This window comes from Cervus canadensis, chromosome 9 (assembly GCF_019320065.1).
Source record: "Cervus canadensis isolate Bull #8, Minnesota chromosome 9, ASM1932006v1, whole genome shotgun sequence".
In the NCBI taxonomy this organism is placed as follows: domain Eukaryota; kingdom Metazoa; phylum Chordata; class Mammalia; order Artiodactyla; family Cervidae; genus Cervus; species Cervus canadensis.
In genome coordinates, this window is record NC_057394.1 from 81,587,726 (window position 1) to 81,603,321 (window position 15,596).

The 15,596-nt window shown below is 47.0% G+C and overlaps 1 protein-coding gene across 1 annotated transcript; it reads left to right on the forward strand.

Moving 5' to 3' along the window:
* The first annotated feature begins 1,899 nt into the window (after positions 1-1,899).
* AMER2 (APC membrane recruitment protein 2) lies at positions 1,900-11,920 on the forward strand. Its single transcript, XM_043478223.1, has 2 exons — positions 1,900-2,640; positions 2,956-11,920. The coding sequence occupies exons 1-2, from the start codon at positions 1,920-1,922 to the stop codon at positions 3,834-3,836; spliced, it is 1,602 nt and encodes a 533-aa protein (XP_043334158.1). The 5' UTR covers positions 1,900-1,919; the 3' UTR covers positions 3,837-11,920.
* The last annotated feature ends 3,676 nt before the right edge of the window (positions 11,921-15,596 follow it).

Sequence of the window (15,596 nt, forward strand, 5' to 3'; positions counted from 1 at the left end):
CCAGCCTTCTCCACGTTACATTCTGGTGGCTCCGCTAAGAGAAAATCTTAGGGCAAAGGTGGGTTGGAAGACACATGAGAAAAGAATTGATGGTGTTGATGGTGACAATGACAGTGGTGGGCTCCCAAATGATTCCTCATGCATTTCTCCAGTTTTCTTCTTTATTTGCTAATAATCCCTCAGTGAGGATCATCAAATCAGGTGTCAAGGTTACAAGATGCTCCAAGTCATATGGGAACTTACAAATTAAAATAAGATACCAACACACACCTATCAGAATGGCTGTAATCCAGAACACTGGCAACACCAATTGCCGTTGTGGAGCAAGAGGAATGCTCATTCACGATGGGCGGGAATGCAAAACTGTACTTCGGCTTCAAGACAGTTAGGCAGCTTCTCACCCAGGTAAACAGTTTTACTCAATTTATTCCAACTATTCTTATATTCAAATTATTCAAAACTAGTCTTATTCTAATAATTGTACTCCTAGGTGTCTACTCAAATGCCTAGAAATATTACATCCATGGAAAAACCTGTATATGAATACCTAAAGCAGCTTTATTCATACTGCCAAAACCTGGAAACAACCCAACTCAGTGGGTAAACAAACTGTGGCACGTGTGTACAACTGAATATTCTTCAGCGATTAAAAAGAAACCAGCTGTTAAACCACAAAAAGATATCAGCAGCCACTTTCAAAGTCAGAACATAGCAAAGATCTCCAGATTGGGCTGTTATGTGGGACAAGATTTCCCTTTTCCCAGATCAAGCAGCCAGACCAAGTGGCACTCAGGGACCCTGCCAGGCTTTTTCTTGCCCCATAGGGGAGGTGGCTACAGACCAGCCATGGGAGATGGTGAACGGGCCTGGCAGCAGCAGCAGGAGTCATGCCTGAGCCCTGCTGGATGGAAAAGGAGAGGGTAGACCCTGGACTCCATGGACCACCTGTGGAGGGGACCTGAGAGTCTCAAACTGGGTGCCCTATCCTCAGCTTGGTCAGACTGGCTAATGGCTTCTGTGACTTCAGCCCCAGTAGCTGGAGTCTGGGATAAAAGCCAAGGTTGTACCACAGGACCAGTCCACTTCCACCTTGCAGAACTTGCACTTGCATGGCAGAGAGTTGCTTTTTGGTATCTGACTAATGGCCCATGCCTTTGGGGCACGAACAAGAACCACAGTAACACAGACTCCATATCCCCTGGGAGACCGTGCTCCACCCTGGACAAGACTGATGTAAACAGATACCCTTTGTGCCTGGAGGGCTTGGTGGTGGTGGCTGTTGTTCAGTTGCTCAGTGATGTCTGATTCTTTGCGACCCTATGGACTGTAGCCCACCAGGCTCCTCTGTCCATGGGATTCTTCAGGCAAGAATACTGGAGTGGGTTGCCATTTCCTCCTTCAGGGGATCTTCCCCACCCAGGGATCGAACCTGTATCTCCTGCATTGGCAGGCGAATTCTTTACCACTGAGCCACCTGGGCAGCCGCGCTTGGTATCCCAGAGATAAAGAGGGACATGAAGGGTGTGGGGAAGGCACGAAGAGTCGTGAAGTCCGGGATGGCTGATGGGAGAGATCCGCGATTTGTGCTGGCGTGGCTTTCTTTGTCCATGTGGGGGGCATTTTTCGATCCTCGGACTGGGCTTCTGGAAAGAGCAAGCCGGAAGGAGGAATCTGAAGGTGGGTGAGACTGGGTGGAATTTGCATTCCGAGATTACGGGCCTTTAATTTCTGCAATCAGCTCGCGGCTCTGCCGCAGAAAAGCCGCAGCACAAAGCCGAGCCGGCCGCGAAGTGGGTTAGGGCGTTATATAAGCCCCGGCGGGAGGGGAGACGGCCCTCCCGCGCTCCGCCGGCGGATGCAGAGCGCGGGTGACCGCGGGCGGGCGCGGGCCGCGCTGACGCCGGGCTGCTCGCGTCGCCATGGAGACGGGCGGGCGCGGCGCGGCTGTCAGCGGCGGGCGCGCGGCCGCGGGGGGCTGCGGGAGGAAGGCGCGGGCCGCGGCCGGGACCCTCGCGGTAGAGATGGACTTGCATTGTGATCGCGCCGCCGAGCCGCCGGCCTCCGAGCCGCCGTCGGGGAAGATCAACAAGGCCGCCTTCAAACTGTTCAAGAAGAGGAAGCCGGGCGGCGCGATGCCCAGCATCTTCGGGGTCAAACACAAAGGGGACGGCAAGGGCGCGGGGCCGGCGGGGCTGGTGCGCAGCCGGACGCACGACGGGCTGGCCGAGGCTCTGGCGCTGGAGGGCGGCCGCCGCGAGGAGCCGCGCGCGGGCGGCGGGGACGGGGCGCGGCCGGGCCCCGCGGCCCCCCGAGCGGCCCCGGGAGGCGCGGGCCCGGCGGCCGGCGGCTCGGTGGCCAAGTCGCACAGCTTCTTCTCGCTCCTGCGGAAGAACGGGCGGCCCGAGAGCGGCGGGGCGGAGCAGGCCGACGCGGGCAAGGCCGGTGGCAGACAAAAGCGGGGGCTGCGGGGGCTCCTGGGCGGCGTGCGCTGGCGCAGGAAGGACCGGCGGCCCCAGGACGCGGCGCCGGCGGGGCGCGCGGGGGCCCCGGGCGGCCTGGCGCGGCCGGGCTCGCTCACCGCCAGCCTGGAGTGCGTCAAGGAGGAGGCGCCCGCGGCCGCGCGCCAGCCGGAGCCAGCAGGTGAGCCCGCGGCGGGGGAGCCCGAGCCGGCCTGCGCCCCGGGAGAGGGCGCCTCGGGGCCCGGGCGGCGCGCCGAGCGGCCCCGCGCGCCCCCCGAGCCCGAGCCGCTCGCCGGGGAGGGCCGGCCGGCCGAGGACGCCGCGGGGCCTGGGGCCGCGCCGGCAGAGACGGCGCCCCGGGCAGATTCCGAAGGCGGCCGCGCGCCCGCCGCCCCCGACCCTTCCTCGGTCGATCCGCCCTCCGACCCATCGGCAGATCGTATTTGTCTGATGTTTTCTGACGTGACTTCACTGAAAAGCTTTGACTCTCTTACAGGCTGCGGAGATATTATCGCAGACCCCGAGGACGATGCCGGGCCCGGCAGTGCCAAGCACGCCCCCGGGCCGGGCCAGCCGGGCCCCGCCACAAAGCCGCCGGGCGTGGTGGCCTACCAGGGAGGCGGGGAGGAGATGGCGAGCCCGGCCGAGGCGGACGACTCGTACCTGCAGGAGTTCTGGGACATGCTGTCCCAGACCGAGGACCGGGGAGAGGGGCCCCAGGGAGGAGCGGCCCCGGCGGCGGCGGCGGCGTCCGACGCGCAGGTGGCTCCCGAGACCCCCAAAGAAGCCAGGTGTGCGGAGGTGACCAAGGACGCGTCCTCGGTCAAGCGCCGGAGGCTCCACCGGGTCCCGACGGAGCTCCCCCCGAAGGAAGAACCCAAGCACCCAGACAAGGAGCCGCAGGAAGGCGTCCCCAACAGCGACGAGGGCTACTGGGACTCCCCAACCCCCAGGCCGGAGGAGGACGGCGGCGCGAGGAAGACGGGCCTCCCCCGGGACAGCGACAGTGGCGACGCGCTCCACGAGCTCTGCGCCGCCGAGCCGGATGGAAGCCCTGCGGCCCTGCCCGCCGCCCCCGCCGCCAGCGAGGAGACGTCCTGCTCTTCCCGGTTAAAGCCTGTGTCTCCGGTCACCATCACCTGCCCGCTGCGAACGCCGGGGAGCCTGCTGAAGGACTCCAAGATCCCCGTCAGCATCAAGCATCTGGCGAACCTGCCATCCAGCCACCCCGTGGTGCACCAGCCACCAGCCAGGAGCGAGCTGCCCAGAACCAAAATCCCGGTGTCCAAGGTGCTGGTCCGCCGGGTCAGCAGCCGGGGCTTGGCTGGGACCACCCTCCGGGCCGCGGCGTGCCACGATAGTGCCAAAAAGTTGTGAGGTCTCCGAGGCCGAGGTGGAGGGGCCGCATGTCGAGGAATACACCTTTGTCTGGAAACTGCTCGGACAAATGTTGCGTCCCCAGAGAAAGGCCTTGCCGACAGTCCCCACTCGGAGCTTGGACCCAGGAGCTCTGCCCCCAGGCAGGGGAATGCTGCACAACGGGATTCCCCCTCCAGATAATTCCCTGAGGATTCTTTTCAAGCACTTTTTTTTTCCTTTTTTTAACCTTTTTAAAAATGCGCCCCCCCCTTCTTTTTTTCTTCATTGCACCGAACTTTCGGAAGTCACCTTTACTTGCCTTTGCAGAAAATAAGACTTAACCCAACCTAAGGAAGCATCATGCCATGATATTTGGCTGTGTCACCGTCCAGCGGGCCTCCAGGAACCATCTGAAGAACCAGAGAGGAGCCCTCCTCTTCCTGACACTTTACTTCCTTATTTTCCTTTTCCTTTCCAGGGGAAAAAAGAAAAACAAAAACAAAAACACCCTTTGCTGTATCACTGTGTGGGAAACACCTGCAAAGCTGAAAGAGCCAGGTACTTACCTGATGAGCAGAGGCAGGACTGATGGGCAGAAAACCTGCTGTACTTTCAGTTGCTAGGTATGCAAATAGATATATATCTACCACTAAGATGATCACAGAGTTTGGGTTTGGTGGGTTTATTTAGATCATTTGTTTGGGGAGAAATAAAAACCTCAGCAGAGCAGGGCTTTTTTTTCTCTCTCTTTTTTTATTTCCCCACCCAGTGCAGAGATGAGGACCAGGGCAAGATTTCACTAAATGCCAACAGACACAGTGTTTTAGCATTTATGAACTGTAACCTTTTCATGTGTAGATAACGCATCTTTTACAGATTATCCAGCTGTTAACCTTTTATAATATGTCAGTAACCTCCAGTTTAAAATCTGGTTTTATAGCTAGACACCGTAACTGCTCCCAAACCATTGATGTTCTTTTATGTACTGTAAACAGAAGCAGTTCTCTTTTTGTTTTATAAGGGTTCTCTGGCTTTCAGTGTAGGGGAAAAAAAATTTATTGTGTTGATGTCCCAAAGGAATGGTTCTGCCTTGTCTTGGGTAAAAGTCTGTTTCTCACCCTGAACCCTGGTTTTCAGAGATTTTTACCTTGGTTATAAAAATTTAGTATTCAACCATGTCTCAGTATGAGGAGTCCAAAACGAGGAACACGTAAAGAAAAACAATAGAAAATGTAGTTTTTTCATTGACTTCTTCTTTATGACTTAGGACTGAGCCACATATGTTAAGAATATGACACTGGGAAACTTATGTATCGTTAACATTGTGTGCCAAGATTATTTTTGAAAAGTGATTTACTTATATGTGTGTTTTCTGTTATTTTAGATGAAGCATTTATTTCAGAAAGGGTTACCATATGCCTCGATAGTTTGAATGATAAACTGAAGCCTTTCCTAGAATACTATTAGGGTCTAATGGTTATAAAATATCTTCTTTGAAACATTTCAGTGTATTTAATCAAAAGATCACAGCTTCTACTAGGAGATGGTTCATGGTATTGGGGAGATTCGTATTCAAGTGAAACCACACACACATAAAAGACATGCACGCTTCTCTTCAACTCTCATTTTCCAGGGAGATTCCCTAAGTAATGAACTGGTAGTACATGCTTGTTAAGTTTGTTTTCTGTTTTATAAAAGAAAGAATAAGGCAAGTATATGAAGATCTATTTTAATAATATGAAAGAAGTCACAAAATAAACAGACATCAAAGGAATACAAATCCTAGCCAATAGCACAAAGCAGGTTGTTCCGCATTTTAAACCTGCAATGACTCCATTAGAAGAAGTGGTAGAGATTGACTGAATTTATTTATTATTCAGATTACTGGCTTTTATTGCGTCGTGTCAGATCCTTAATGTTATTTCAAAGTAGTGTTTTAATATTTAATTTCCTATGTCTGTCGATGAGGTCTTATAGGCTGACATAGCCTTGAGCAGTCTGAATATACCACCAGGAATTCATAAAGCAGCTCACACGCGCTCAGGCACTCAGCTGTGCACAACCAACAGACAAAGGCGTTCACCGTGAACTTGGAGATGTCTTAGAGATTAGTTTTGTCTTGGGAAAGGGATTTGAATTCGATTCAACGCTGATAATACTACTTAGACTCAAAATATGTCCATTTCCCCCTAGTGAAGGGGAGGAACATAAGTTTTATTTCTAGCTGTAAAACAAAGGATCTTTCTTTTCTTCCTGTGCATCTTCTTGCAGGGGTTATAGTCTCCCCAGCCTGAATCCATGACAGAGTTCTGTTTGTTCAATAGCACAGGGAAGGTATGAAGCCCTGAAGGACTGATGAGAATATTGTAATAGGAAGACAACCTATTTATCTATTTTGTAAGCACTGGAACAAATTAGTTTTGCTTTCATGGTTTTGGGACTTGTTTCTACATTTGTACCTCTATGTTGTATCTTTATTAGCAAAGAAAAATGTCAGCAAAGTTTACCTTAATTTCCCCTTGCCTGTCAGTGAACCATTTATACAAGATTTAAACTATTTTTTCCTGTTCTTTTTCCCATATATTTTACTTTTTTTTTTTTTAAACTCTCTATCTTTAAGAATTCCATCCACACTAGTCAAATGAAGGATTCAGGCAATGAATAAAATGGCCTCAGTCACTGATGAGAAATCAAGACCAGTGTAGGGAGCTGTGTCTTAACCTTTCCAACCACAGACAAGGGTTTGTCATTGCCTTTTTGTGCCAAGGGCTACTTTCTCTTATTCATGTTCATAGAGATTGTATTCTAGAATTTTAGTAGATTTACATTCCAGTAATTATTAATGCTCTTACCTAATTTGGCCATATTTGCTGTTTTTTTAAAGGAAAGGATTGGATATGGGCTGCTGACACCTTTCCTGTGAATCTATGATGCTAAGATAGTTGGTTGAGACCCTTTAGTCAAAGAGTTGGCCAACTTATGTAGGAAAAAGTCAAATCGTTTTGTTGTTCATTTGCTAAATCATGTCTGACTTTCTGCCACCCCATGGATTGCATCGTGCCAGGCTCCCCTGCCCTTCACTGTCTCCCAGAGTTTGCTCAAACTCATGTCCACTGAGTTGGTGATGTCAGCCAACCATCTCATCCTCTAGGTCCAAATCAATTGTTGGCCCTCCATTTATCAGTCATTTTAACAACTTGGCAGAAAGACAGCCTGACTTCAGCATCTGTGTTACCTAGGCAGTGTGGCTCGAACCCCTGTGCTTCTTACTAAGGTTTTCTTGCTTCCATTAGCCCTAGAGCATTTTGAATCATCTCAAGAGGAAGTAGATTTGCATTATGTCATCTAATAACAACAATGGAATGTAGAACATAAAAGACTTCCTTTAACTCCATTTCCCACAAATTATCTGCCTATTTAAATACAAATTGTGTGATGTCTATGAAAGTGATGACTCAGGAGTTTAAGGGTTTATTCGTTAATCTCAGAAATAGTTTTCTGCCAGTATACTGGCACTTCCATGAATATTCACATAACCCTTTACCTTCACAGTTGTCAGAGTAGAAAGATGGTATTAGTGGTGGTGGTGTCTTTGGCTGAACTTGCTGAGTTTCTGTTATTTACATTCTTTGTCAGATTAATTTTCAGCGACCTTTTACAGTTAACTTTGGCTGAAGAGACTGGTTTGCGAGCTTTCTGATCTCTCCTTTGGTTTCTATCCTGTTTCCGTGGTGCCCTCAGGGAGCAGAGACTGGGATGCTGCTCAGCATCTTCGCCTGTTTTGACACTTGCACAGTGGAGCTCGGTCCTCGCTCACAGACATTCTAGATTTCTCTCTTGCATTAAGACTATGTGGATGTGGCCCCCTGTGCTTGGCTTCTACATTCATGTGTATATTCAGCTCCCCTTATCACTGATAAAAAATTAATCCAAGAATCTTACACCATTAAACATAAGGAAAAAGCATCACAGTTACCTCTTTTTTCCTACCACTGCTGCTGTTGTTCAGTCGCTCAGCCATGTCTGACTCTTTGTGACCCCATGGACTGCAGCACACCAGGCTTACCTATCCTTTGTTATCTCCCAGAGCTTGCTCAAACTCATGTTGACTGAGTCAGTGATGCCATCCAACCATCTCATCCTCTGTCACCCCCTTCTCCTCTCACCCTCAGTCTTTGCCAGCATCAGAGGCATTTCTAATGAGTCAGCTCTTCACATCAGGTGGCCAAAATATTGGAGCTTCAGCTTCAGCATCCAATGAATATTCAAGGTTGATTTCCTTTAGAATTGACTGGTTTGATCTCCTTGCTGTCGAAGGGACTCTCAAGAGTCCTCCAGCACCACAGTTGGAAAGCATCAATTCTTTGGTCAGCCTTCTTTATGGTTCAGCTCTCACATCCATATGTGATTGGGGATGGCCTGTTAGAAGTACCTGGGTGAAATAAGAGGAGAAACTGAAATACCCCAGCCCTATTCCCACTTCCCTTCCGCTAGCCAGGCAGACCAAGGGATGAACAGCACCGTTCTTGTTTAGGAGTCTTCAATTTTGTAAGCACAAATATTTTAAAGGAGTTTAGGAGCCAAAGACTAACAGGGCAGCCTGGTTTCTCAGGTGGGAAAACCACAGGCCAACATTTATTAATACTTGTTGAAGGGAGGGGGCTGTAACAGGTGATTTGGGCATGTGGTCCCTCCTCAGGGCAAACCCTGTCCTGCTCTGAAGGTTGTCTGAAGGCCACCCTGCATGGCCTCTTACAGCCTTTTCACTGTGATGACCACTGAGAGGAGGAAATCTGTTGCAACAATAGCCACTTCCGAGGACAGTTATCTCCGCAGACAATGTTTCTAAGGGCTGATTCAGAATGGTCATTTCATGATTATGGAAAGCAATTCCTTCTCAAACTGAAAAACAAAAGGTTAAAATAGCCACTAAGCCTCCAGAACCGAAAGTGGCCACATCTGATTTTGATATTTACTTTAACTCAATGCAACACATATTCAAGGGGCTTATACTGGATCTCGTGCTTAATAAAAACCCATTCAGTTCAGAGTTCACACATAGCTGTACTGGAATCAGACATTCTTAATATTCATTAGAAACACCTTTATTTCATTTTATACTTTTATTTATTTATTTTGCTGATAGTCTGTGGGTTGGAGCAGAATGCAGTGAGACTGAACAAGGGTGGTATGGATTAAGTCAAACATATTCCTCTAAAAGGGCTTCCCAGGTGGCGCTAGTAGTAAAGAACCCACCTGCCAATGCAGGAGACATAAGAGACGCAGGTTCAATCCCTGGGTTGGGAAGATTTCCTGGAAGAGGGCCTGGCAACCCACTCCAGTGTTCTTGCCTGGAGAATCCCATGGACAGAGGAGCCTGGCGGGCTACAGTCCAGAGGGTCTTAAAGAGTCAGACACGAATGAAGCAACTTAGCACGCACACACATATTCCTCTAAAAGTAAGAATAGTAATTATACAAACAATTAACATTTGTCAAGTACGTCATGCCAGCCCCTTCCAGGAGCTTTACAAATATTTACTCAGTCCTCTCACAGCCATGTGGGTTAAGTGATATTACCTCCCTCACAGAGCATACCTAATTCATTCTTTTGGTTTACTTCTATCCTATTCATTCCATCCATCCCTCTCTTTTTCTCTCTTCACCCAGGACAAGGATAGACAGTCTTTAATGATTTACAGTAATACAAGCGCTAACTGCTAAATCTCATCAACAGCTGACTTTTAATAGAGAAAGAGCTCACACATGTCATGCAGCTGAGAATTGGTTTTGTGTCGGAGACGGTGGTATTCAGCATTGTTCCGGGGGGAGGCTGCCGCTGGGTACCATTTAGAGGCGGACAATCCTCCTTGCTTGGGAGGGATCTGCACCTTCTTGGGATTAACTTCAAAAGTGTAGACAGACATCTCTTCTGTTGTCATGGTGATACTTCTGCCCTGATAGGATTTCAGTCATGCTGAGCACGTTTCACTTGTTTTTCTACCTTAAGCCCAGTCTAGGCTGGTTCTGGGTGTCTTGTGTTGTTTGTTGAACTAGTAGCTGGTGGAGTGACATCCACCTCAACATGATTCTGAACTGCAGAGACAAACTCCTGGCTCTTGCGAAAGTAGTACATCCCATGTTCTGTCTCTGGTCATTGAATACTGGCCTGGATTTTCTGATTTGTTCATTCATTCAACTAATATTTCATGCACACCTCTAAGTCTAAACCTATGCTGTGGATTTATTGTGAGCTGAGATGGTGCTCTGTTTTTGTTGACATTCTGTCCAGAAGAATCAGGCAAGGTGGGGCTTGGTTCTGTTCTATCGAGGAGGAAAATGATGCAAAGGTAAAATATCTTTTCCTTTTGGAAAATGGCAGCAATTTAGCAAGCCACTGACAGAATGTGGACCAGAAATCTAACTCTATTGCTTGTGCTTTAATTATAAGTCCGATTAAATTTATGTGTGATTTAGTTAAGAAACTGATCAAAGTTCTGAACTGCAAGAGTCAAACCAGAGTTTTATGATGGTGGATACCATTAAAAGGATGACTGTTTCAGTTAAAAGTGAACTTGATTTTTTTTTTTTAATTATTTGATGGCCTTTGTACATGCAAGTCTGAAAGGCAGATCTCGGAGCTAGCAGGGTTGTTTTTTGTTTTCCTCACCTGGCCAGTCAAAAATTTAGGCCATATGTACCAATTACTGCATGCTAGCAGGTCTGCGTACAGATTTTATAATCTGATGACAGATTATATAATAAAAACCAACAAAAGCAATTTCAATAGTGAATTTGGCAGGTTACAGCCTGTTTACTTCCACTCTGATTCTATGAAGTTGCAAGTGTCATTGTTTAGGGAAAATCATTTTGAAATGCATCACTGTCACAATTAAAGAGGTTATTTTATTCATATATGGGCTGCCCACACTTGGTGAAATGCTTTTTTAATGAGAAGCAGTGAAAGAATTTAATCACAGGTGATCATTGTGTTGAATAGTAAACTGGAGTAATTTTTGGAAGTTATTCAATAATTAGGTAGAGTAACTTTCTGCTCTATGTGAGATCATTTTTAATAAAATATAACCTAGGTCACTGGTTGTTAAAGGCATAATAAACTTTTTCAGATCCCTACCTAATACACTAAAAAGGAAAATACTAAAAATAACTGATCAAATGACACAGGGGCATTAAATTGACACACAAGAAATACTCGTTATCACGTCATAAAATGAAATGGACTCAGGGTGCCTGGAGAAATTAGTAAACCTTCTCAAATATGCCCCACTATAGAGTTATTTCTAAATAGAAGAGGAAAAACTCTAACAAAATAATGTCTAACATTGTGTGCATTTAACTGAATATGAAGGATCAGATGGTAGTATTTTTTCCCAAGAATATCAGGGGAAATGGTTTAGATGTTATAGACAAGATAAACTCCTGTCATCTTTTAATGGACTCCAGCTACATACCACGCTCATTGCTAACTTCAGTTTTGCCCAAGTTATTTATAGAAAATATCTTGGTTTAATATAGGGAATTGCAGGTTGTTGAAAATAAAGACAAAGAAAATCCAAATAAGAAACTCCATATTTCTAAAATTAGTTTTCCTGAAAGTCAAGCATATCTCTGAGGACAAGCTTTTGGCTGTATTATTTTTGTGCACAGGAGGAAAGTTGTTAGTAGGTTTATAGATATTATTTTTATAATAGAATGTTAAACTCCCCCAATATCAGAAATTGTCTCCTAAAATTACTCTATGTTTTTAAGACTTGTTTTTAAAAAGGATTCTAAATAACAATAGGTCTTTTCTTTTTCTCCTCTCCAATGGTTTAATGGGATAGATGAACCAATGTTTATATTTTTAAACCTGTAAATATTTTATTTTGGGTATTTTGTATATTTGTTGATATAATTCCATTTCGTGCATATGTATCACTGTGCATGTTGCTGGTTTTGATAGTCACTCCTTTAATGAATGTAAGAAGCTTGGACTAATAGCACTTTTCTTCATTCAAACATCTTAAAATGAAAGTACAGCACTGCCATTTTAAATGTTGTGTTTAATTCAGTCAATAAATTTTGTTGCTTCTTTACATTAAATGTGAATTCTATTGGTGGTTATTTTTCCAGGATAAATTTTATTTCCACTCTCTTTTAATTTTTAGAGTTTATACTAGTGATGACAATAATGACCATGTGATGTGTGTGTGTGTGTGTGGTGGTGTGTGTGTGGTCTGTGTGGTGTGTGTGAAGTGTGTATGGTATGTGTGGTATGTGTACAATGGGTGTGTATGTAGTGTGTGTGTGTTGTGTGTGTAGTGTGTGAGGTGTGTGTGGTGTGTATAGTATGTGTGAGGTGTATGTAGTGTGTATGTGTGAGGTGTGTGTGTGGTGTGTGTGTGGTGTGTGTGTAGTGTGTGTGTGATATGAGTGAAGTGCGTGGAGGTGTGTGTGGTGTGTGTGGTGTGTGTATATAGTGTATTGTGTGGTGTGTGTGTGGTGTGTGAGGTGTGTATGGTGTGGGTGTAGTGTGTGTGTGTGGTGTATATGTGTGGGGTGTGTGGTTCGTGTGTGCTGTGTGTGGTGTGTACGTTTGACCAACAGGAGGCCCGTATTTATTTCCACAGTTTGTGAACAGGTGCAAAGTTACTGTTTGGCTTGAGCAAATGCCTTTGGAAAAGCTTGTTTTTTATTCTGACTCTGATCTGATTTCTGAGCCTTTACTAGGAAAACCTCTGTTCCTTATAATCCCCTGTGAGTTGGATTCACCTGCTGCGTGTGACTGTAGGCAGTAGCGAATTAGAATCTTTCTGAAGAGATGTTTTCAGTTTTGTTTGAGGGGTATGTTTTCACCACATCTGGCTAGTAATTCAAATCCAAGTACTTCTGAAACTTAATGTGATGAATAATGAGGTTGCACCACTTTGTTTGAAAAATAAGAATTGAAGTCTGCCTAGATTGTTTGAAAGTTTACTTCTCTTAGAAGTAGAATGGGTTTGTCCATACTGCAGTTGCTTACGTTTCTCTTAAATAAGAAGAAAAACTCAAATTTATCTATAGAACACGATAAGCACACACTTCCAAAGGGAGCTGTGATTCATCACAAAGAAGAGTCACAGTAAGTGGACACAAAGCCATAAACAGTGAGACATGAGCCTCACAAAATCTCGACGCCCTGTCTGCTCCCCCTTCTCCCAGCTCTTCTCGACCCTCCTCTTTCCGCTTTTCCTAGAATTCAACAGAAGTCACCTCACAAGAACAAACCAAATTCCTCTTTCATGAGGCAATAAGTAAACTAAAGCCCAGGGATGCCGTGACTTTCCTAAAATCTCTGAGGTGGTGAAGTTGGTAAAAAGAGACAGAGTTTGGGAATCAAACAGAATCCAGTTTGAATTCCAGGCTTCCTTGGTGACTCAGATGGTAAAGAATCTGCCTGCAATGCTGGAAACCTGGGTTCAATCCCTGGGTTGGGAAGATCTCCTGGAGAAGGGACCAGCTACCCGCTCCAGTATTCTGGTGTGGAGAATCCCCACGTACAGAGGAGCCTGGTGGGCTACCTCCATGGGGTCGGAAAGAATCAGACATGACTGAGAAACTTTCACTTTCACTTTGGACAATTACCAGCTGTGTGAATTCAGGCAGTTTCCTGAACTTCTCTGAGCCACAGTTTCCTGCTCTATAAAAGGAGGGTAATGAGATTGAATCTACACTATAGTTGTACCATGATTAACTTTCAGAAAGGCAGGTGTCAAAGACATAGTACATATTTTTGTATATGTTAATTTAGCTCCTTCTATTTTTCTAAAAGGGGCATTTATAAAAATTAAAACTTGATGGGTTGGAGTTGAATTTTTCTTGAACAGAGAATTTGCTTTGATTGGTGAAGAGAGTGAAGCCTGCTGAGGAGGAGAGGGGTCAGAGTGTGTTATTCTGAGACACATCGCTCTGAAATGAAAAGTCTAAGTGTGCTTAGGAGAGATTCAGGGATGACACCGTGTCTTTGTGGAGGACGTCAAGGATGGTTGCTGGGTTGGCAGCCTCAAGGGCTGTGACCAGACACATGGTGGTCAAGACAGTTATCTAAATGTTGGGTCACAAACAATCGGACATGACTGACAGACTGAGTACACATACGCAAGTGTTGAGTCTGCAGCTGGCATAGAGGGCGGTGGTGCCCAGACCTTAGCACTGTGGACTTTGGTACTTGACTTTACAAACCCTCTCCCCGTTACCAGGCAAAGGTTACCCAAGGACTCTTAGTGGCCCTGCTCAGCCATTGGTTGGAGCTTCAATAGCCCCTCCCACGGGCAACCAACTGTCAAGAAGCAACAGTTAGTGGTCCTGCTCAGCCATTGGTTGGAGCTGCAGTGGCCCCTCCCACAGGCAACCAACTGTCAAGAAGCAACCGTTAGTGGTCCTGCTCAGCCATTGGTTGGAGCTGCAGTGGCCCCTCCCACGGGCAACCACCTGTCAAGGAGCGACTGTTAGCAGCCCATTCTGTCAACCTTCAGTGGAATAGTGGTCCTCAAGAGGAGAGTGAGGTAAGAGGCAGACCCCAGCGTTCTTCCTTAGGTCCTTCTGGTTCACCTGGCCTAGGGCCAGCAGGTGAGCTGGGGAAGCCCAGGAAACAGGTTGGGGGCTGTGTTCTGCAGGGCTCCAGAGCCCTCGCCAGGGCTGCCCTCTGACCAGGGCCCAGACCCTGAGGTGGTTACTCTTTCTGCATCCCTGCCTCTGCCACCTCACAGAACAGGCATAGCATGCAGTCTTCTGGACCTGACCTCCACTATATGGCTGCCTGAGGAGTCCAAAGGCCTGTTGGGTTGGGAGCCTTTCTCCCTCAGGGCTGACACCTGGGCAGTGTCCAGGGACCTGGCTCTGAGGGAGCCGCCAGCTGAGCTCTGCCTCCTCTCAGTCAGGACTGGGACCTGGAAGGGCGACAGCTGTGCTTGGGATCTGGCTCTTTCTTGTCCGAACAGGGAATTACGTTTGGTTACCTGACCATGATCTGACCTCAAGAATAAAGGATCCGATAGCAAGGGGTTTATAACAATTAACAATGCCCCTCCCTCACCTTTCTTAGAAAAGGGCTTTGATGAAAGCTTTTGGGGAGTTTGGGCTTTTTCAGGCACAAGCACCCAACTCCCTATGTTTTGGAATGGTTTGGCCTCACTGTGCATGGGCCACACGGACAGGCATTTGGGTAAAACAGGGTTGTGTGTATGTTAGTCACTCAGTTGTGTCTGATTCTTTGCAACCCTAGGGACTGTAGCCAGTCAGGTTTCTCTGTCCATGGGATTCTCCAGGCAAGGATACTGGGATGGGCTGCCATGCCCCATCCAGGGGATTTTCCTGACCCAGGGGTTGAACCTGCATCTCTTACGTCTCCTGCATTGGCAGGCGGGTTCTTTGCCGCTAAGCCACTGGGGAAGCCCTATGATGTTTGGGTAACACAGCTGCCAAATGTCCAGACATTGGGAAGCAATTACTATTTAGTGAAGATGATGCCAGATAGACACAACTAAGGTCTCTGACTTCAGGGAAATGGTCTGTACAGAATTACACAAATGTAAGGACTAAAGTTGGTGATGGACAGGGAGGCCTGGCGTGCTGCGATTCATGGGGTTGCAAAGAGTCGGACACGACTGAGCGAATGAACTGAACTGAACTGAACTAAACTGAAGGACTAAAGAGCCTCTTGATGAAAGTGAAAGAGGAGAGTGAAAAAGTTGGCTTAAATCTCAACATTCAGAAACCTAAGGTCATGGCATCCAGTCCT